General features: G+C 39.6%; 1 protein-coding gene across 1 annotated transcript in view; it reads right to left on the bottom strand.

Moving 5' to 3' along the window:
* FHDC1 (FH2 domain containing 1) overlaps positions 1 to 21,950 on the bottom strand; it is a 37,629-nt gene that overhangs the window by 7,250 nt on the left and 8,429 nt on the right. Inside the window, exons 3-10 of the mRNA XM_065633615.1 lie at positions 18,233 to 18,294; positions 17,581 to 17,683; positions 9,051 to 9,136; positions 8,865 to 8,965; positions 5,487 to 5,557; positions 5,276 to 5,383; positions 4,304 to 4,374; positions 1,861 to 1,978 (exon numbers count right to left, since the gene is read on the bottom strand). Of these exons, the coding sequence (XP_065489687.1) occupies positions 1,861 to 1,978; positions 4,304 to 4,374; positions 5,276 to 5,383; positions 5,487 to 5,557; positions 8,865 to 8,965; positions 9,051 to 9,136; positions 17,581 to 17,683; positions 18,233 to 18,294 (720 nt within the window). The remainder of the gene's footprint in view (positions 1 to 1,860; positions 1,979 to 4,303; positions 4,375 to 5,275; positions 5,384 to 5,486; positions 5,558 to 8,864; positions 8,966 to 9,050; positions 9,137 to 17,580; positions 17,684 to 18,232; positions 18,295 to 21,950) is intronic.

Genomic DNA, 21,950 nt, shown 5'->3' with positions numbered 1-21,950 from the left:
ATGTATATATTAGCAACCTATGAAATTCGTGTTCCAAACTAGGAGTTATTACAGAGCCTGGGACAGTGATGGACCATGTCGGAGCCCCCTGAAAGCTCCACATGCCTTATTTTCCCATTCTCCCTGCCACTTTCAGCTAAGTGTAAATGGATTAATTCCTCCTCCCTAGTTTTCCCCCCAAAAAACATGTGGAAATATTCATGGTTATATATCACATAATCAACTCCTTCCTAAGTTGACCCTAGACCACAATAAAAAAAAGGTTTTCATGCCAGAAGAGTAAGGAACTGCTGCATCCCCAGCCATTCACTCCCATCTTTGCATAATCCTTGATCTGACACCATACATGGCACAAAGTAACCCAGGGAAAAAAGTTAATTTTCAGACAAATCTGTTCTCTAACACTGTCTAACTCACAATCACCTAAATACTTTTGATACTTTAGCACCAGGGTGGGAATAGGCAGCTGGAGGCACTGGTGAACATTTAAGCCAAACCTGCTGCCACAAAATTACTTGGCAAATTATGCCAGTAGGGTAGAAACAAATCTTACTTGTTAGTCTTTTTAAAAAAAAAAAAAAGCGCCCAATAAAAAGCTGGATTGAAGATAAACTGGACAATTGATAAAGGCATACATAGAAAATTAGTTCCTCCCACATATTTCAGTAATTTATTCATGAAGATGAGATAATGAAAGCTGACTTTTAAATCAGTTTGGTTATCACCTGTAATTTAGAAACAAAAACCGGAAGTGTTTATGTAAGGTATGCATTTGTAAAATGAATTTTTTCCCAACATTCCTTTTGGAATGTGGCCTAAACAAGGTTGTAGTGTTACATAAAACCTGCTATTAAATTAAAAAAAAAAAAAATCCCAAACATGTTAGAACATAACATTAAAGAGTCTGGGTGCAATGGATAAAAGCCAATAATAAGGAGCGAATGAGGACAGGTATTTTAATCTTAACCCACCCTTTCTTCATCAACTTCTCATCTCCTGAAAAACTGCAGGGACTATTAACTACATTTGCAAGTTGAAAATCAGGGCGGGTTAAGTTCCAGATCAACATCTGCTTTCTTACTTTTAATAATTATCTATAGCACGAAACAGAAAAATCATTTCATTTCAGTATAATACATATTTCTCCAGGCATCACCACATACTCAGAAAATACCAAGAACTCTGCTTCAAAGTTAAGTGCCATGCACATTCATGTCTATACGGTCACCGCAGTACTAAAAAAGAAAAGGAAAATCCACCCGGAAGTAACGGCGTGGCTCAGAATAATACACTCTGTGCTAGGGTAAACTAGTAGATAAAACAGTCCCTTAGCCTTCCAGCTTCTAATAATACCTCTTCAGTCATCCAGCAATCAGGATTCACATGCATAGCACAGCCTCAGCTAAAACTGACACGTTCCAGTATAACATAACATGCAGATACTATTATTTTGGGCAACTCTGAAGTACAAAACCAGAGACCAATCCAAATTGTCTTACGGGGGTGTTTTAAAAAGATGGACCCAATTTGAAACCACTGTATCTTTGATATTGGGTCCATCTTTTTGAAACACCCTGTATTTTAACTCCTGATGTTTGTCAGTCATTTCACAGGTATTAAACAAGCCTGCCTAACAAGCCTCAGGCAATGTACACTCAATATCCCTCCCTGTAAAAACACAGTCCTTCCAACACTCTTACTTGACAAACAGCATGTAGTTGGAACACCTTTGTACAACTGACAGGGTAGACATTAAAACAACGCTTCTCTTTATTAACATGTCCACACAAATTACACTGAGCTGAGGAATGCTCCTGTGTTCAGGCAGCAGTAATGCATTAACACAGATATCCTACAAACCTGGAGAAAGCTTTCCATCTGATGAAAGAGTTTCGGGTCCCGCCGAACGCTGTCTTTAACAGATCTTGCCTTGAAAGACAGCGACTGGAGCTCTGCTTCTACACTATCAATGGATAACCTAAAAACAGCATACACAGAAAATGTTTATCGAGGGGGAAGGAGTTGACCACAGGTTAGCCACAATATGCTTCAAAAATGTTTAACGTGAGGTGCAACCTGGCTATCAAACAAGACCTGCCTGTTCAGGAAATCTTTCCAGAGTAGACAGCAAAAGTCAGGAGAGAGATAAGCACATTTCTTCTTATATGCAACCTGAAAAGATTCCCATGAGGTGTGGTTTCACGATTGGCTCCAGCCAGTCCCACCCAACCTGATCGCCAGAAAGGGTAATGCTGCCCTGCCTCTGACCAGGTGTTCCTTTTCTTTCCCTGGTGCCTGTCCTAGCACTTATTTTCTAGGTGGCCAAACATATCTGTGTACTGAAAATTAATCTAGGAAAAGGAAAAAACAATTTTGTTCCAGACGGATCATTTGCTTGGTACAGCTGAATACGTGACTGTTCTGAGTGCAGTGGCTGGCACAAAAAGGGGGTCACAAGGGATTGTCAGCCAGGACCACCTGTTTTGGAAGCAGCATTTGGCATCATTAAATTGCACGCTACATTCTTCTAAGCAGTCACAGCAATGCAACCTACACAGTCTCAACCCAGCAGTTACACAATATTTCATCCACCTAACACATACCAGCAGCAGAGCTGCTCCTGTGGAAAGGTAACTCAGAAATTGAAGACCACATCTGATGCAATTTAAGCTTTATCCTGGAAGTCCCATGTTTCATACAATGGGAGCTCCCACCCAAATCTCTTAGTCACTTTGAGGGTAAATGCTTCTAAATCTCCAGCATTCCTACACAAGAGAACTGAGCTTTGCCTAAGAATCGAAGCACTACAGTTTCCAAAATGATAAAAATTAACGACTGTACACATGCTCCTAACTAAGGTCATTTCACCAACAGCACGACTTTAAAACAGTAAAGCTGAAGAATTTGTGGCAGACTGACTGAAGTGCACGTGGCAGTGGATGGTGACAGCATGCGTAAGTTTGCCAGTGCACACACAAATGAATATAATGTGTGCTGGTTTTTTTCTGCCTACTTCACCTGCAAAGGTTAGTTCCCTGTTCTGGCAGATGCAAATAAGAAAAGCACTGGAAGACACAGGCCATATTTTTCTGCCTGTGAAGGAGGAAGAGGATGGCCTACAAGTAAAGAATGCATGACAATAAAAAAATAAAGAACATAATGGTAGTAGTTTTAACATGCTCTAATTGGGAGGGATTTATGAGCAACTTGTACATGACAGTTGTGTATAATAAAGATCTTCCTCATGCCCAATGGTGAGACATTTATTTCATTTTGTTTCATTTTCACGTACAGAGTGCATTCCCTGAATAGATGTCAGCATGAGTTACAGCGGAACATTTTCAGCATTAACAAATGTGATTAAAGAACAAAATGGTTAGAAAAAAAAATATCACCAGATTTGGGATTCTGCCTGTTCCCCTGCTGTTTGCCAGGGGGCTTGGATGCCGAGGGAAATTACATTCCCAGCAGGCCACATGGCAGACTGCCAAAAAGGTGTGTGGGTTGGATGGCAGAGAGCCACACAGGTGGTCCCTCAAAAATTCTCTGATTAACTCCATGGCCACTCCTTTCCTCAGAAGATTTCAGAGTCCTTTGCAGACATTACTTAACCCTGCATCAGATCTAAGAGACTGGATCCATTTTACAGCTGGAAAAAGAATGTAAATATGTTGCCCAAAGCTCAAGAGCAAGGAAGTAGCAAAACTGGGAACAGAACTCCAGCATTGCTGGCTTCTAGTTTGGGATTTTAGATCACACTGTCTCACAAAAGCAAGTACAGTTAGCAAGGTACGAATCAGATTCAGTTTTAAAATTATGCAGCTAGAGACTTTAAGATGAAAACAATACAGAGCCCCAAACCCATCAGATTTTCCATCCAACACAGAAATGTAGAAGCAAAGGTAATATCAAAAAGCAACTAACAGAAGCCAGAGCCAGTACTGGTACTAGATTTGGAAAAGTACTGTAGCCTGCTCAGAGACAGATGAAAATTGGTTTAAGGAAAAACAGCAACATGCTTTTAGTTCAATCCCTTACAAGTAACACACATACATTTGTATTTGACAGAGACCAAACTGCCAAAACCTATGGAGATCATCTCATAAAAAACCTCACACCTGAAGGCACATTGCAGGCATACTTCTGCTAGCAAATAGAAACGAAGCCCTCAAAGTTATAGTAAACATTTATAAAGATTTCAGGTTTTGTGCCAAGACTTCTCTGAATAAGCTTCATTTTTTCACAAGTAAGAAAATACCAAGTCACAGTCTAATCATAAGTTCTTGGTTTTCTTTTGACTTACCTGGCGGCATCATGAACATCCCTAATTTTTTCAGAAAAGTTGAGAAGAGCAGCATCTTTCTTTTGGGCTTCCTGAAACAAACAGAACAAAACCAAAACACACACAATCCATTAACATTCCACCACCAGGCCAAAGTCCCTAAGTCCAGCAGTTCTAAAGCCTCTGGGAAAGCACTTAAAGGTTTCTCTCCTGCACTGTTTTTCTTCTCGTTCAATCCTAACACAATTGAGTGGAGGACACCGCTTAACAAAAGGCAGGGATCAGAACTGGAAACTTTAAACAACAGCTTCCATTTTGCAGTGTACAATAATAGCTGCTTCTGCCAGTGAACACAAGCCACATGTATTAATAGGGAATGTCAGGGAAAGAACAATTTACTGATGCCCATTGTTCGAGCAGATACAATGTTTCCTGCGCAAACATCAATTAATACCCTATTGTTGGCTGACTGGAAATCTGTTAAGCCAGTTTGTACACAGATAACCAAAGTCACATATAGAAGCATTTAAATTCTCTCCCTTCTAAAATCAGAGAGTTTTCAAGAAAAGAAAAATAACTTGAAAAAAGTCTGTAGTTGCTTTAAAAATACATTTCAGTCACTGAGGGAGACAAAAAAACCCCACCTCTACCAAAAACATTACTCAAAAGATTAAATAGGAAGATTGAAAGAATATTTATCAAAATAAGCCACTTCCACGGTGCAAGAATTCAGGAAAGTAAAAGAAAAGCTACAATGAGTAAATTAGACAAAGGCAAGCCTTTACATGACATAAATCCCTTAAGTTTTCCATGGATAGGATGACCAGACATAAGTAAACTGGTGAATTTGGTGGCAGGAGAAGAAAGATGAAGATCAGGATCAAAGCTGCAAGAAAGCTGCTTTTTCTGAGGCACACGGCCCTTTCTATTATCTATCATCTATGGCTCTACATTTGTAGCAGCTGCTTATACCAGCAAACAGTTTTTCTATACCAGAGCAACAAAATGCAGCAGACTCATCCCAGGTTTGTTCGCTTTTGTGTCCGCCAGCTTGAGTAGTGACGACAGTTTAAATCCAACAGCATTGCCAGCATAACCTCCCTAAAAAAGAAACGAGCAAACAGCTGAGGCATGACATCAATGAACTGCAAAACTAACAAGGAAGTTTGGTCAATCACCCACTTCCATTTTGGATGTCACTTACCGCATTCATAATATTCCCAGCCTGAAGGACCAAGTGCAATATGGAATGCAGCTCCTCACAGGTCATTAACTCTGTAAGGAACAAGAAAATTGCTGTCTAACAATTGTTTGTTTAGAAATATACACAGTTACCAAACTCCTCTTCACCTCAAGCTTTTACAGGTGAAATTTGTTATTTTAACAGGAAACTACAACAAACTAAAAAGGTAGTAGGGAAAAAAAAAAAGGTACTATATAATTCAAATTCACAAACACAGCTGACAAACCTCAAGTATATGTTTAGAGCAAGTGTGGTATTTCCAAAGCAATCCACAGCAGCTAACAAAACGTTTGGGGTCTAATCTTGCAATATGCGAAGTGTTTCACGCAAGTGGTTAGGTATCCTCACCACCTACTAATTCCAGTATGAGGCAGGTGTTCTGCACCCTGCAGAATCTATTTGCCATCTGCCGGGACTGGACTTTTGAACAATTATTCTTTTTTTGGGAGACTTAGCCATCAGGCCTGAAAAGATAACAGCAATGTTTAAATTTTCCTTGCTTATCCCACTCCCACTATGAATCATCGTTTTATTTCTGTATGATCACCAACTCAGAGCAGCATTTATTTTACTTCAGTCACACCAAAGGTGATTTAGCACAAAGTTATATTCAGTGTGATGCAAAGAGCCAAATGGAATAAAACTACCTCTTAAAGCTTTTCCATCACAGAAGTCTGTTTGGTACATATTTCAATTTTTTGCAAAATGCACAGTAGTGCTCTGTCTGAATTCATATACCTATTCACCCAGCCACATATGAACACAAAACAATATATGTATTTAAAAGTCACCAGAGGGATTGCCTTAGAAATAAAATACAGAAATTCAGAACTGTAAAGAGTTAATAAATTAGCATTATGTAAGTGGCACAGCAAACCAAATAACTCCAAATTTGCAAGTGCCCATATGAGCTGGTTTTAATGTAAGGTACTGTATTTCGCACTGATGAACACAATAAAAGGTGGAATCCTTTTGATTGCAGTGTAAATACTTTTTAAAACCATTTTATCATAGAATAGAATCATAGAATCATTTTGGTTGGAAGAGACCTTTAAGATCATCAAATCCAACCATAACCTAACCTAACTCTAGCACTAAACCAGGTCCCTAAGAACCTCATCTATGCATCTTCTAAACACCTCCAGGGATGGTGACTCCACCACTTCCCTGGGCGGCCTGTTCCAATGCCTGACAACCCTTTCTGTGAGAATTTTTTCCTAATATCCAATCTAAACCTCCCCTGGTGCAACTTGAGGCCATTTCCTCTTGTCCTATCACTTGTTACTTGGGAGAAGTGACCAACCCCCTCCATGCTACAACCTCCTTTCAGGTAGCTGTAGATAGTGATAAGGTCTCCCCTCAGCCTCCTTTTCTTCAGGCTGAACAGCCCCAGTTCCCTCAGCCACTCCTCATCAGCCTCGTGCTCCAGACCCCTCACCAGCTTCGTTGCCGTTCTCTGAACTCTCTCCAGCACCTCAGTTTCTTTCCTACAGCGAGGGGCCCAAAACTGAACACAGGCTCCAAGGTGCGGCCTCACCAGTGCCAAGTGCAGGGGGATGATCGCTTCTCTAGTCCTGCTGGCCACACTATCCTTGATGCATGCCAGGATGCTGTTGGCCTTTTTGGCCACCTGGGCCCACTGCTGGAAGTGTTTGCTTCGAAGTTCACATTCTGTAGTTTACCCTGCATTTAACGGCTCAAGACAATCCACTAATCTATCATTTTGGAAGCCCTTGTATCTTTGGATTTCAGTATTAGCAGCCTAGAAACATAGAACTAATTAAATAACTTTTGATCTAACAAGCTATAGGTGAGGAAGCAAGGAGGAAGAAAGAGGTGAGAAAACAAAGGAGGATACCAAACTTCATAACGCCAAGAGAAGAAGGCAACTTCTAAAGATTTTGCATAGCAAGAGCCTGCTCAGTGTCATATGAGAGACATCCATTTGCAGGCTAGATGAGAATCCATCGGGCTATTTAGACCATCCTAACCCTTAGTGATTATTTGCGTTAGAATTTAAGTAAATATTCTCTCAGCTTAATTACAAGGAAAGAAACACAGGAGATGGGAATAGGAGACCTAATTCCTAAACAACTTTGGGCTATCAACAAACCCTGAAGTGAAAAGACCAAATGGAGACGAGCACATGACACAAGTGGACTGAAAACAGGAAAGCTCAGTCAGTCTGATTTGCATGACTGGCCTGATGCAGGAGCTGGAGACCAAAGCGTCTCCTCTGGAGGGAATGAATTCATTGGTTCCCAGGTGTCCTGGGTGAAGGACATGAAGGACAACAGGACGTGGCTGCTTTTATACATAAAATATTCCCTCACGTATGTCTGTTGCTCAAAACACAAAGAATAATGACTTGAAAGAGATCCTAATGGAAGGCCAAACTCAAACAGCACATGTGCTAAGGCACATTTTTCTGAGTCAAGAAGGATGAGTTTAATCCCCACTGGTGGGAAAAACACACCAGGCTTTTCTCCCTTTTCTTTCACTAGAAATAACTATCCTAAGTCCTGGTGCTCACAGCTGGATATTTTTACTACTGTGCCTTTTTATACCACTAGAAGCAGTCTAAACAATACTCCAGTAGTGCATCAAAAAATTGCCAGCATGAAATAGGAATTTCATATTGAGGAACAGGACAAAAAGGCACTCAAGGCATTTGAGAAGGTCAGCATTAACATTTAACTGAAAACAGGAAATTAGCTGTTTTCCTGCATAGTGGAAGACACCAGATTACCTTACGAATAACCAGCTGCAGCATTTCAAAACTTGTGAAATGCAGAGAACAAGAGAAATGTAAAGAAACATAGAGAACAAAAACAGAGGAAAAAAAATAAATAAATAGCAATAGTATTAAGTCTCTACAATAAAGATTTTAGCCTATCAATACTACCACCTCTAAAGGCAATGGCATACAGACAAATCTGGAAACTATACAGTGATTTTCTACATGGTTCTCTGAAAATGACCAGAGAGGTTTAATGACCGCATTCAATCAGGGAGACAGTGATGCATGAATGAGCAAACTGTACTCGCAAGACAATTTAACCAAATCTGGCTAGGGATGCCTTTGCTTCTGTCGGTTTTGGACATGCTGCTTGTAGGCTTTGGTCATGAACTCATTGCTAGTATGTCCAAAGTGTCCAGATTTTTTATTTTGGAAGCAAAGATTTGCCAGGCACACCCTGATGGCATTTGTCAGAGAGGAGTTAGCTTCTCTTTAATAGCTAAGGTACCTGAAATTCAAGCTCTAGTCTTCATAATGCGGACTAATTAACATGCTAACAAAACCAAGAGTATTATGCATGTCCCAACATGCTTAATTACCTTTTGTTGCCCGTCTTATAATTTTCATGTCATTCTGTAGAGAAGCACAGGAGGGTGAGAACTCCCTCTCTAACACCATGGCTTCAATCCTAAGAGCATAGCTGCAGCACACAAACAAACAGGTTTAGATCCGACAGTCAAAAGAGAACATTTATCATGAACAGAATAAACCTACTATCTCCTTACTTTGGCACCTGGATTAGTAAATACATGAAGGAATCAGCTTGAGACAGTTTTGATACATCTCCATCAAAGGCTTTTAATTTCTTTACCTAGAAAAGAGAAAAAAACACTAGCGAAGAATTTTATCAAAGATCAAGATTAACTTGACTTTGGAAGGAAACACCTTGAAAAGCAGTGAATTTAACAGGAGTCATTAAAGTCCACTTGGTGACTGAATGGCTATACTGTCCAAGCTCCTGTCATTTCCACACACCCCAATCACAAAAAAATAAAACTATCACTCCTCTCCCAAACACATAGCTACGCAGTCCAGTGGAAAAAATATGATGCCATAATTCTGATTGGTGACTATGATTTCTGATCAAAGATTTCTAATGTCCGATTTCATCGTTCCGATTTCTGATCAATGATTGTTCTCACCACTATGTTTAGGACACTGCTGTTCCAGTTTCCCCAGCAGAACTGGCTCTTTTCTTTCCAGCTAGTCAACTTGCTGTTCTCTAGCTGTTAGGCCAGGAAATAGCTGCTTATGTGATAGTCTGAAAAACGATCCCTGACTCTTCAACAACGGTGATATACTCTTCGGCATAGCTTAAAGTTCCAGTGGAGGACTGCATAGATCTCTTTCACACAATGCAGCTGAGGTTTTAAGTTATGGGGGGGATTTGTTTGGTTTTGGTTTTGTTTTGTTTTTTTCCTCTAAAACTCTCTTAAGGGGTAAACTTCATGCTCTTGAGTTTTTATTTTTTTAATCCATACGAAATATTTTAAAGATAAATGCAGTCTCGCATTTTAAAATATTTGCTGTCAGTACTTTGAGAACACCATTTACATGCAAAAGAAATATCACTGCATTAATTATGTCGATCTTCCTTCCCAGCTCCACCAAAATCCGTATATTTGCATGATCTGGAAGCCACTGATCTGCCCACATACTTACTACTTGTTTATATAGAAGAACTGGAAAATACATGCACATATGTTTAAGTGTAACTGGAATTCCTTCCACATCTTCCAACACAGCAACTGTGTCCAAAAGCAGAGCTCATCCTCAATTACACTATTTCTTCATTCAACCAACAAGTTTACACCCAGTTATCAGTTATATGTTTCCACTGACTTACACACCAGCCCATCATCTTTCCTTTATATAACATTACACTTAAAGCCCATTCACAACCACATTTACACTAGATGGTCTTCACTTTTAGAAAGCATATTAAACTATCCTGGAGAGAGGAACACTACATGCGGGGCATCAATAGCTATCAGGTTACCATGATTTCCCAAGATATCCACACCACGCTATGAATTAATCACTTAAGCTATTTTGCTGCTTTCACAGCAAAAAAATAACTCATTTGTAATGGAAGACAACATACGCTATACTAAATCAGGGATTTAAAATAAGTTCTGGACTAGCAGAAGAAAAGGATTATTTCAACAGCTTTGTTCTGCTTTATTCCCATTCTTTTCCCACATTATAAGAAAATAGAATTGTTGAGAGCACATGAAGAGAAAATAAAAATTACAAATTAAACACAGAAAAGAAAAAAACCCTCACTTTTCAAATTAAAAAACAAACAAAACAAAAACACCACACACACACAAATATCCACTTATGACTGAGAAAGAGAATTCTAATCAAAGAGCAATTTTTATTCACAATATCTAACTCCATTTCCTAATCCACCACCCCCTTTAACGCAGGACACTCAGACAAAAGCTCCTTCTAAAGATAAACAGCATAACCATTTTTTTGAGGCCTGAGAAAACTCCTAATTTACAGAGTCACTCAAGAAGTCTGCCAACAAAAACCAGGAAAGACCAGACTTGACATTCCTGGTATTTCTAAGGTGTTAAACAAGCAAGAAACACAACCAAAATAAACACTTTTTCCTCCATCATAAAGTGGGCAGTGGGAGATATCTACTATCTCAGTTAGTCTGTGCAGTTGTCCTTTAATCTAGCTTCCAAAAAATAGTGGTTGCAACTTGAACAACAAAAATTGCAAATTCTCCAGCCTCACTTCAGAATATTGCAAATATCACAGGTTGCCTGAAAAGGCTACAGGCATTCAGATTTGAGGTGCGGGGAGGGGGAGAAAAAAAGCAACCTACCAAAAAACCCTCCCCAAATCACCAAAATCAGGGCCATATAAACCACAAGCAGTTATAGGAAGATGCAATTTTAAGATCTAAATGCACAAAAAGTGAATGACGAGGTCCTGAGATACAGGAATATTAACTTATTCATGCTCTCTGTACTATACTTAAATATACTTTTGACAGTAACTAGCAATCACTGTTATCTATCTGGAATGTTAATCTTACAGAAACTGGATGAAATCCTCTTTCTTCTACCTTATTATATTAGGAAAAATGCCTGGAGTGGTACAAAGGAGTACTAAATCCTAGAATTCATCCAGATGAGGAACTTTCCTGTATGTGCATAGCAGAAGGCATTGACGAGGCTGCCTTCTGATGGGTGGGATGGGGTGTGAATGTCACAGTGCAAAAAGCTTTGGGCAGTAGTCAATCCAAAAGGCAGTCTGTAATCAATCTTAAAACAAAGATCTGCTCACATCCTGGTTACACTTTTTCCAGCCCGTATCAGCCAGCTTAACCCCCACTGTCTCTGCCATACATGACCAAAAGTACCTTTTCAAGAAGCAGGAAAGCAGCTCATCAGACAAGCCCAAAATCCAAGCAAGGTGAAGGATAGTGACCCATTCCATAAACAGAAACACCAAAGAGTTATAAGGTCCTTTTCATCCTGAGTTTTCAACACAGGAGACTAAATCGTCTGTTAACTTGGCCTTACAACAGTCAATAGTATGGGGAACAGCTAAGGTAAAGACAACAATTTATTTTCTGGTCTGTCATTATCAGAAATTTCATAATTGAAAAAGACCAGTTATCTCACCATAAAGCAGGGAAAAAAAAAAGATATTTGACTTAATTGACACTACCTATGAACTAAAAGAACAGCTTCTCAACAGCAGAGCTAAGAATTACTGAAACCCATTTTGGATTGCTGCCCCTACACGTTCCAAGGGAGCCTACTCAAAAGCCCATAGGATTGGCCTCTACTCTCTGCAGCCGCGTTCTCCAACTCTTCCCAAGGAGAACGGAGATTCTCTGATGGCTCCTAGAAGTGAACGGCAAATTCAAAGGCAGCCAGGAACTGCAAACAAACTGTGGGGACCGACAACAATTTTCACTACTAATCATGTTAACAGATACACTAGAGAGGTTTATAATTAGTGTGAGAACAGAAAAGAGCTAAAAAATGTGGTTTATTTTAAAATCACAATGAATAACTCCATCAGAGTCCCATCTTCACAACAAAATCTTTTCCACAACGGTATGCAGTCATGTACCAAGATATGGCAGTGTATTGTATACATGCAAGAGAGTATAATTACAGTGTATGCTCAGTTCTGTATTACTAAAATTTGGCGCAGAGTTACTAATTTATTTTTTCATTAATTTGTATATGGAATATGCATTTGCACTGTCCATGCATGCCCATGCACACTAAATCAGATTTTAGATATAGAAGGTTCTCACATATGTAATTTGCTTCATTTTAAAAACAGTTATGAAACAGAAAGGCCAGTCTTTGATTTGATTTATGAACAATTGGAGTAGATATGCCTATTGCAAATATCTCATTATTCACCACAGACAGGAAAGCTACTGCATTCCTGCCACTCAAGTTTTCAGTCATTTTTGAGTTACTAGTAGCACTTATTTACATCTACTGGGATTTTAACTTTATAAAACATAAAACAGGTATGTTGGACTCCTATGCAGGACCTTTGAAGAAAAGTGCAAATCTGTATACTACTCCTTCTCGTATATGCTTGTAACTAAGTATTTCTCCACATTCTTGGCAAATAAGTCAAATATTCCTCATGCTACAAATAAATAAGTGAAGCCAAGTGCAGTAGTCCAGAGGAGTAAAGATTTTATCTTTTTTTGTTGTTGTTTTTGTTTTGTTTTTAATATGTATTTCCATGCCATTGCAAGCATTCAGGGCACTAAAGAAAAACAGAGTTGAAAAATACCAAATACTCCCAAAAGCATCACAGTGGAATCCAACTACAAGGGCACGTGGGAAAGCAGCTCATGTATTAGGTGGGGAGGCACATGGGGCACATGCCTGGGCAGCAGTGAACCTCTGTCAACAAATGATAAAAAGGAAAAAAACCTGCAGCCATCATAAGGGGCGAAAAAGGAAGCAGGAGATGAAAAACGCAAAGGATCATCAGCCATATAGAACACTGGCTGAGGAAAGGTGGGGGTAGATAACTACACAAACATGGTTTGAAAAGGGTAGAGCTGACAGACAAAAACAATTCCAGCAAAGCAGGTGACAGATGACTAGGGTTTGAAAAGAGAGTATACGAGCAAAGGACAGGCTTGAGACATTATAAAGGAAGTTAAGACGTTGTGTTGGTAACCTGGGTGTGCATGTGTGTGGGTGAGCTGATCAGCAGCATGATATGCTCTCTTCAGTATATATTTAAAGTACAAATTCTGGCTATTCTAGCTTGTTAAATACTGGACTCTCTCAGCTTTACCAGTCTGGGCCTGCTGAAGATCGCAATGATATGCACATAAAAGCAGCTAAAAGCTTCTCCTCTGCTTTGGTCAGGATGCCAGTAAATGACAGCTGTCAGCCACTTTAACACAATATTGTTAGGAAACAGCTAGGAATCTTTTCAGAAGTGACACAGCAGAGAAAGCCATTACTTCAGTCAAGACAGGCTCCCTGGAAAAAAACATGAGCTGCAAATGGATGAAGCACAAAACTGCTCACCACACTAAGGTACAAACAGCAGGACTTCTAACAAGGCTTACACAAAATCAGTGATCTCACCTTACTTGTTAATGTATTGAGAATTTTTAAACCTTTTCTTGATTTTTTTTTTTTAAACCAGTGTATAATGGCTGGGCTGGTGCCACACCAACAGCCCCCAGCAAAACATTGAGCGGAGCCTTGCAGCAACCTCCAGGTTTGCCAGCTTCAAGAACTTGTCAAGTTTTTTCAAATGTCTAATTTGAAAATACTCAAATGTTTTCAGTTTGACAGAAGACCTCACTGCAGTGCCAATATTTCAATAATGGTCTCAATCAGTTTGACAAAAAACACCCAAAGAGCCAATTATTTGCCATTTATACAAAAAAATCGCAACAGCTTTTGTAGTTGCTGGGATTTTTCACAGAAAACAGCTAGAAAATTACTAGCACTGACACCTATTTCTACATGTCAACAGAGTTGCCACATTAAAATACTGCAAAAATAAAGAATAATTTTAAAGACAACAGATGTTAAATGTATTTGTTAGCCTGAGTATTTAGCCTCCATTGTCAAAAAGCTGTCCCATCTCAAAGACACTGGAACATCCATCAGGTACCTGAGATAACATGGACTCAAATGATGTAAAATATGTCACATACGTCAAACTGGTGACCAGGGGAACATTCAGGTAATGTGACTATATATCACACCACTTCTAGATAAGATAAGATTGGAATATAAAGCCAGTGTTTATTCACACTAGATAAACCGTAAAGGTGGTTGGTAAAAAAAAGAAGAAATGTGATGGTCCAAGAGTTGCCCTTTCTACAGCTATGACCAGGAATGGTGTTCCTCTCTCTCTCCTTTCACTTTCACAGACTAAGGATTTATGGTGCTGTATAAAAGAAAAAGCAGAAGACAACTCCTAACAGAGTCACTGGGGTGGAGCACATGCCTGGCAGGGGCCAGTTGGCTCTCAATCCAGCCTGCAAGACAACTGTGCTACTGAGAAATGTGACTGTAAATATCTGAGCTGCTGAAAAGAGGAGCATACGAAGAGGAACCGCAGAAGCCCACCCACGGTTACACCAGGACAGTTAGCATTGGTAGCTGAATAACAACTAACCTTCTAGGATCTGACTGCTTAAGTCTCTGCTCAGAGCAATTCTCAATCCCTGCAACAACAAGGCAGGTCTTCAGGAGAGCAGGAAGTATGGAAGGGTAATCTCAGAGAACCCTTGCTGAGGATGGGTGCAACATTCTTCAGGGAGAGGCCAACGTGATGACACCTTGCCAAAGCTATCTCATGTGATAAGACAACCGGATCAAAAATAAATTAGGGACTATTAAACAGGATAGGGAACAGCAGAACAAATAACACCACTTCATCTGGTATCTCAAGTGATTTTGGATTATTTGTATGTGGAGATGGACTGCATAGTTCTGATGGCTTCGCCTTTGCAAATGGTGAATCACTATTCCAGGAGACAGGTATTCAGACTGGGAGGCAGATAATAAACTAATAAAAAAGGGACATACAAGGAGAACAATGCACATACATTTAGGGAAAGAAAATGCTGAGGAAGATGAACAACAAAAGCTCCGAGGCTCATAAAGAGAACAATTTTTTTTAACTGGCTACATCAAAATTTTAGGAGCCACAGTAGTAAATGAGTTATTGTACCCACTTATTCTTTGAACACTTGAAGCATGAGGACATGAAGGCACTGAAACTTTCTTCCATACCAGCACAAGCATCAGTCCCTCACACTCAGGATCTTCTCCCTGTCCTGCGCCCCCAACCCCAGCTCTCATGGGGAAAACTCTCGAAAAGTTAAACAATTACAGGGAGAATAACAAAGGGAAAGGGGGTCTTTCCTTTTCCTGATGGTGAGCAATGAGACCTCTGAAGTATGGAACTAATTAAATACATACAAATAACCTCATAATGGGAACATGCCTCTTTCCAGCCTTCCCTTGGGAACCGCTAACATCTAATGCCCCTTTAATTTCTACTACCTCTCTGTGCCATAAAATCTCTTCTATTAATTTCTCAAGTGCTTCCTTAAAAGCACTTAAGTGCTCTGGCCCTGCTATCTTGAGGGGCAGGCTTGTTGTCAAATCATCCACTAGGAAATATATATACTTTCTCACTCTTAGCAGCACCTACTGTATATCTAAAGCACCTGGCTGAGTATTGCAGACAATTTCTGACAAAATTCAACAACCAACATTACAATTCTAGCTGAATTACAGCATTTATATCACATAGGAGTATGCTATTTGAAATATCTTCTACTTGTAAAATAACAACCAAGATCTAAACCAAAAAGAGGAAAAGAAGAAAAAAATTGCTGAATATACACAGTTAACTAGGAGTCACTTCACTGTTCTCCGGTGTCTTTCAGACAAAGGAGATAAATTCTGCTTAAATAAAGGAATATGTACTGAAATTCAAATAAAGAGGGAAGAGGGAACAGTTTTGATTTCCCAGAACTACTGTCACCTCTTTTTTTCCCAGATTAATTACATTTCAACTTGTCGATATCCCCCAACTCTAAAAAATATATTTACCAAATGTAATAACTAAACACCGTTTTTACAAGATTCCCTGCAAAAGCAGCCCAGTTTAGGGTTATATATTTGACAGCAAAACAATACAACATGCTTTGCTGTTGACTGGATCTGAGATCTGCTGCTGCACAGAGGAAACAGCACTTTGACAGTATGACCTTGAAGTGGTAAAGCATGTGAGTTGAAGCTGATCTATATGTGGACATTAACTAGCAATTTCCCAGGTTTCAGCCATGGCTTTGATGTGGAGCACTCAAGCAATTCTAACGCTAATTTTGCCAAGTTTGTGGTATACATTTCGTTCAAGTACATACAAATGGGTCAGTACAAATACAGGAGCAGACAAGGAACTGTGCATCATTAAGCAAGGCTCCCAGGCCAGTCCATGAAGCTTCACCTCTTTAATTATGTGAATGGACTTGAAGGTTAGGACTGGCAGTAGAGAAAGCAACACTTGCATGCTGGTCATATGGTGAGCACGGGGACATGGCAGAAGCTGCTGGTAATTCTGAGCCTTTTAACACATCTCCTTTGGAGCACTGAGCCACATTAGCAAATTCTATGGGTGCACAGCAGCCTTTTTGCCCTGTTGGAAGCCAACAACCCAGGCCCAGGAGCAGGCAGACCCCAGATACACAACACAGGTAGCAAACCAGAAGGGAGGGGAGACAGTAGCAGAGGGCTCACCAGTATTCAACTCACGGGCACTGCTACTGGAAAGCATGAGGCAGGTGCCAAAGAAGTGAAACTTAATTTGCTTGCATTAGGATATACTTTGACTCTGAGTTTTCTGACCCCTCCAGAGCAGAGTTATCTACACTGCACACAGAAGGGTTCCATAGGGCTTGGTAAAATGTTTATGGGACAAAGGGGACATCGTAACGGACATCAGAGAAACAAAAATACCTTATCACTACCTTAATTAAGAAGCACCTTAAAAGTAGGTGAAATTCCATGATGTGAAGGGAATGAGTACACTGCAACCTCAATACTATATGTCAAATGAATATTAAACCTTTGTACTCAGTGGTTTCCTATCCCCTGGCCTCAGGAAGGCTTTGGGATTCCTCTTTTACAGACCTTCACGGTGGAATCCCAGGCAGTAGAACTCCACAAAAAAAAAAAAGTTCCATGTAAAACCATTATTTACCTCCTCTGCTTCTGGTAATAATTTAAGAAATTCATGCAGCAGTTCAGAACCATAGGGCTCACTTCTTCCGTGATAAATATCTTCAATGATGGATTCAGCAGACCTTGAAAAAACAATTGAGCACACACATTTCTAACACTTGCAGGGTGAATAGTTACAGAAACTGAAAAAATAACCCATGCCTGGGCTACTCAAGGGAATTATAATGAGGTTATGTATCAGTGTCCACAGCAGCATTGTTCTAACACCACTTTCAGTGATGCCTTTACTGAAGGACAACATTATCAGTGAATAAAGATAGCATCAAAACAGCTAGCTCTCAAAAAAAATTCCTCACCTCTTTCTATTCATTCTTTATAGAGAAAGCAACCAGTGAAAAGCAGCTCTCATGCAGTACTACATGAGATTCAAGGGCTCCCCTTAACAGCTGGTCAACAGTAGCAAACTCTAAATGGTGCTAAGTCACTAGGGCACTCAAAACCAAACATAGTAGAAAACAAGCTATCAAACGTAGTTATTCATGACAAGCCTCTATAGAACTGTAAACTCCAGAAAGAACAGAGCACAATATGCAATACATTTCATGAAAACTACAAAGAATTTCATACATCTGTAGCCTGCACTCTAGCTGCATGGAAAAATCAAATCTTACTTTTTGAACTGTTTGAGAAATATCCCAATGTTCATACTTCTTTTTGCGTCCAAAATGGAAACCTGAGAGAGAAAGTAAGAAAGATTAATCTACCAATACCTAAAAAAATAGCATATCACGCAGATTTCTTAAATTGCTACAGATAATTGTTTGCAGTTGCCACCAAATCACAGGCCAAATGAATACAGAGAGTCACTTCTTACCAACAAAGATCATATATTACATAACTAGTTTTTACCAGGAAAATACACAGCACACCCACACCACCTTTTTCCAAGTGAGGCAAAAAAAACCATAGCAACTTTTATAAAAGGAAGGAATCAAGATCTATTTCATTACAAAGTAAAAACATTCTTCTTATTTCGTAATGCTGCATCTGCAAAATGTTGCTTATCAAGTAATACGCTGTATTGCATTTGAAGGCCCCAGATATTGAGCACCACACTTAAACCCCCACATATTTCAGAGGTTTTGTAACAACTGTGAGGATGGGCTTTCTAAGCAGAGGTCAGTGTGCGCTACTGATTCCATTCACGCAAACTAACAGACATGCTGATCCACAGAAAGATTAGTAAGTTGATCTTGAATCAAAACCTGAGACAGATAATGCTCAAATTTGTTTGCTTTATCTAGACGCAAACACAAACCCATAATAAAAAATAGTCTCTCCCCACTTTATATTTTAAAGTTAATTTGCTGTACCATCTTATGTTTATAATTCTGGAGATTATGCAGAGAAAAAAGAGTTAACTTTTTTTACCCTAACTCAAGTTCTAAAAATTTTAAATAAAAGAGTTAATTCTTTTTATACTAGTTTTTCTTTCTGTAACTGCATACAAGTTCAGGCCCGAGATGTTTGCCCTGATTTAGTGAATGGTGTCCTTAAGGTCAAAATTTTACCACAGCTATTTTGTTGATAATAACCACAAAAGTCATGAGATGTACAAGGACAAGAGAATTGTTTCACGTTAACAATGCCACACGACCGCTACAATAAAACTCAGTACACACAGATGTTCAAGACTGCTGTTGGACTCACATGATGATTGAGGTTTTGACAACAGGAAAGGTGTCTTGAACTCCGTGCCAGTGCACAAATTAGAAATACATACATAAATGCAATATTGCCATCATCATGAAATTGAATTAGCCTGCAGTCAGCTGGTTGACAGTGAAAATATAGGTATGATTAATGTGCTATCCTCAACATATACCCAGGAGACAGCCTCATCTGCTAAAAAGAGTGAATCAAACGCAAAAGTTTTCTGAAATTTTGGAATTTCCTCTCTCCTGAAACCAGCAAAGACTACAAAAACACAGGGAATAACAGCTTATTAGTTTTCATTAGATGATTGCTAGCCTGAAGCCCTTCAGTTTTAGCATATGCAAAGATAAGAGGACAGATTGTGGTTTATTCTCCTGTTATCTTAGGAGTTGAGAGGCCCCTAACAGATCATTAAGGAAAAGCCCCTTAACATAGGACAGGTTCAACTATCTCTCCCCCTGCATTATCTAATCTTTTTTGAATGTTTTACTGCAGGGACCTCTCGCTGACCTCTCAAATTGCAGCTCCAGTCTCCAGTTGCTCTGGTCACTCCTAATTTCTCTGATTTCTCTGTACTAGTTTGAGCCTATAAGCTTTGCCATCATGATTTGGCTTTTGGTTTGCTGGGGGTTTTTAAAGCATATTCACAGTTAGCCTTCTGTACGTATTATTCTCAGTAACAGTCAGTAACTGTTACAGTAAGACTGACCATCAGCTGAGTAAAACTGGGGGACAACTCAGATTTACAATACAACCTCAAACAAAACCAGGTAATTTTTTTAACATCTTCCCTTGAAGAAAAACGACAGATGGCAACACATACATCTGCATTTGCTTTATCAGAGCAACCATAAAAATGTCATAGCTGTTCTTAAGTATAAGGATCTTAGATACACTTCTTGCTCTGTATATGATTGTACTATATTTTTCTCTTATTTCTTGTTCAAGTAGACAATCAAAACACACAGCTCAGTTTTCGGCCACTCTTTGCTTGGTGTCCACTTCAAGATTATCAAAAGTGTTTGAAAATGCTGTGATTACTCAGCTGCCTTCGAGGAGTTTCCAGATGGGAGCATGAGGAGGACAAAAGGAGAATCTGGCAGATACTCCATTAATACAAGTTCCTATTCCTTGCACACAAATAGGGTATCTTCCATCTCACATTCAGTTGCATATTAGATTCATAATCTTGGTCTTAACATCTGTTCGTAATGTCTACTCTTCTTCCTCACTGAGCTTTCATTCAATTTTGTCCTTGCAGAAAGCTGCCTGCATATGACTTCCTACCAAGCTGTTGCTTTTTACCCTTTAAACGTTACCCTAGCTTTTTATAAATTCTGCTCAGCCTGCTCCTATCTTCTGTTCATACACACCTTCAGTATTGGTGCCAGCAGAACATGTTCCAAATCTCTCTCTTCATCACCTACAGAGATTTTAAAGTGCTGTCCACCAGCAACAGCCTTGGACTTCTTGACTCAAAATGTTACATTGGACTGTAATTAAAAATTGAGAACAGACTTTCCTAGTCTAACTGGGATTCTCTACACCAAAGAAAACTGTTATATGGTTTCTTATTATTTACTTGAGATAAATTCAGGAGAGCTTTCTCCATTCTCATCTTTTTCAACTCTCCTGCCACAGAAAACTATTAAATTTTTGTTTGTCCTACTCTGGAAATACGACAATTTTCTCAGATACTGTGCACCATCTCAGCACCTGCACTTTGCCAGCCAGTGCAAGTGTCACTGTCTCATACATTCACTACTTCTCCTTCAAAACCAGTGCAATCTTTGAAGGAAAGGCAGATGATGTACTCATGAATCTGCTGCTCATCACCACAGTATTCAGCTCAATGTATTTCTGAAATTTGCAGCAGGCACAGATCATGTGGGGTAATAACAGCATCAGTTTGACAAACATTTATTCACCAATGAAATATTCACTATTTTAGATGTATTAAGGGAAGGGTAAAATTAGCTTGAGTACCATGGTGTAGTTCTGATGATGGTAAGAGGAAATCCACTTATGAACTCTGACACAAATTTGCAATCAACACAAAAGATTCAGAGGAGTGTTCTGAGAGACCTAAAAAGCCCCACATCAGTACTGACTTTGTCGTGACTGCAGAAATGCAATAGGAGTTTCTTGCCATGAGATTGTCAAATGAGGAAATGGAACACGACAAAGTGGATTTACAACAGATTAGCGAAAGCAAAACATTATATGTATTATTTGCATCAGAACAATGGCGTTTCACATGGTGGGATACAGTTTACAAGTTACAGCAAGCATGGAAGAGCCTCATGCAGCAGGCTCGGTGCTGGAGGTTAGGAAGGATATAAAAAACTTCCTGCTCATCTTCCACTTCACAACACACTAATCATCACTGTTGAGTTTAATATTTTGGCGTCTGTTATCCAAGCCACATGCGCTGCCTGGAGTGGCTGAGGAAAGGTGGGTGCACTTTCACGGTGCAGCAGTGTGAACCCAGCAGCTTACTGCAGGGCTGCCCTGCTCCATGTCACCCTCCCTGTCACGTTCCTAGCCTGCTCTTTCCCTTAGGCAGGCACTGGTACTCATCTCATTGGTTTTTTGCTGTGTTAGTCCTCTGCTGGATTAACAGGTTGAAGCAGCTCTCAAGGAGGTGGAACGAGCATCAGAGCCAGCACAAGG

Source organism: Caloenas nicobarica, chromosome 4 (assembly GCF_036013445.1).
Source record: "Caloenas nicobarica isolate bCalNic1 chromosome 4, bCalNic1.hap1, whole genome shotgun sequence".
Classification (NCBI taxonomy): Eukaryota; Metazoa; Chordata; class Aves; order Columbiformes; family Columbidae; genus Caloenas; species Caloenas nicobarica.
The sequence above is the reverse complement of the archived record's forward strand: the minus strand, read 5'-3'. Positions and strand labels throughout refer to the sequence as shown.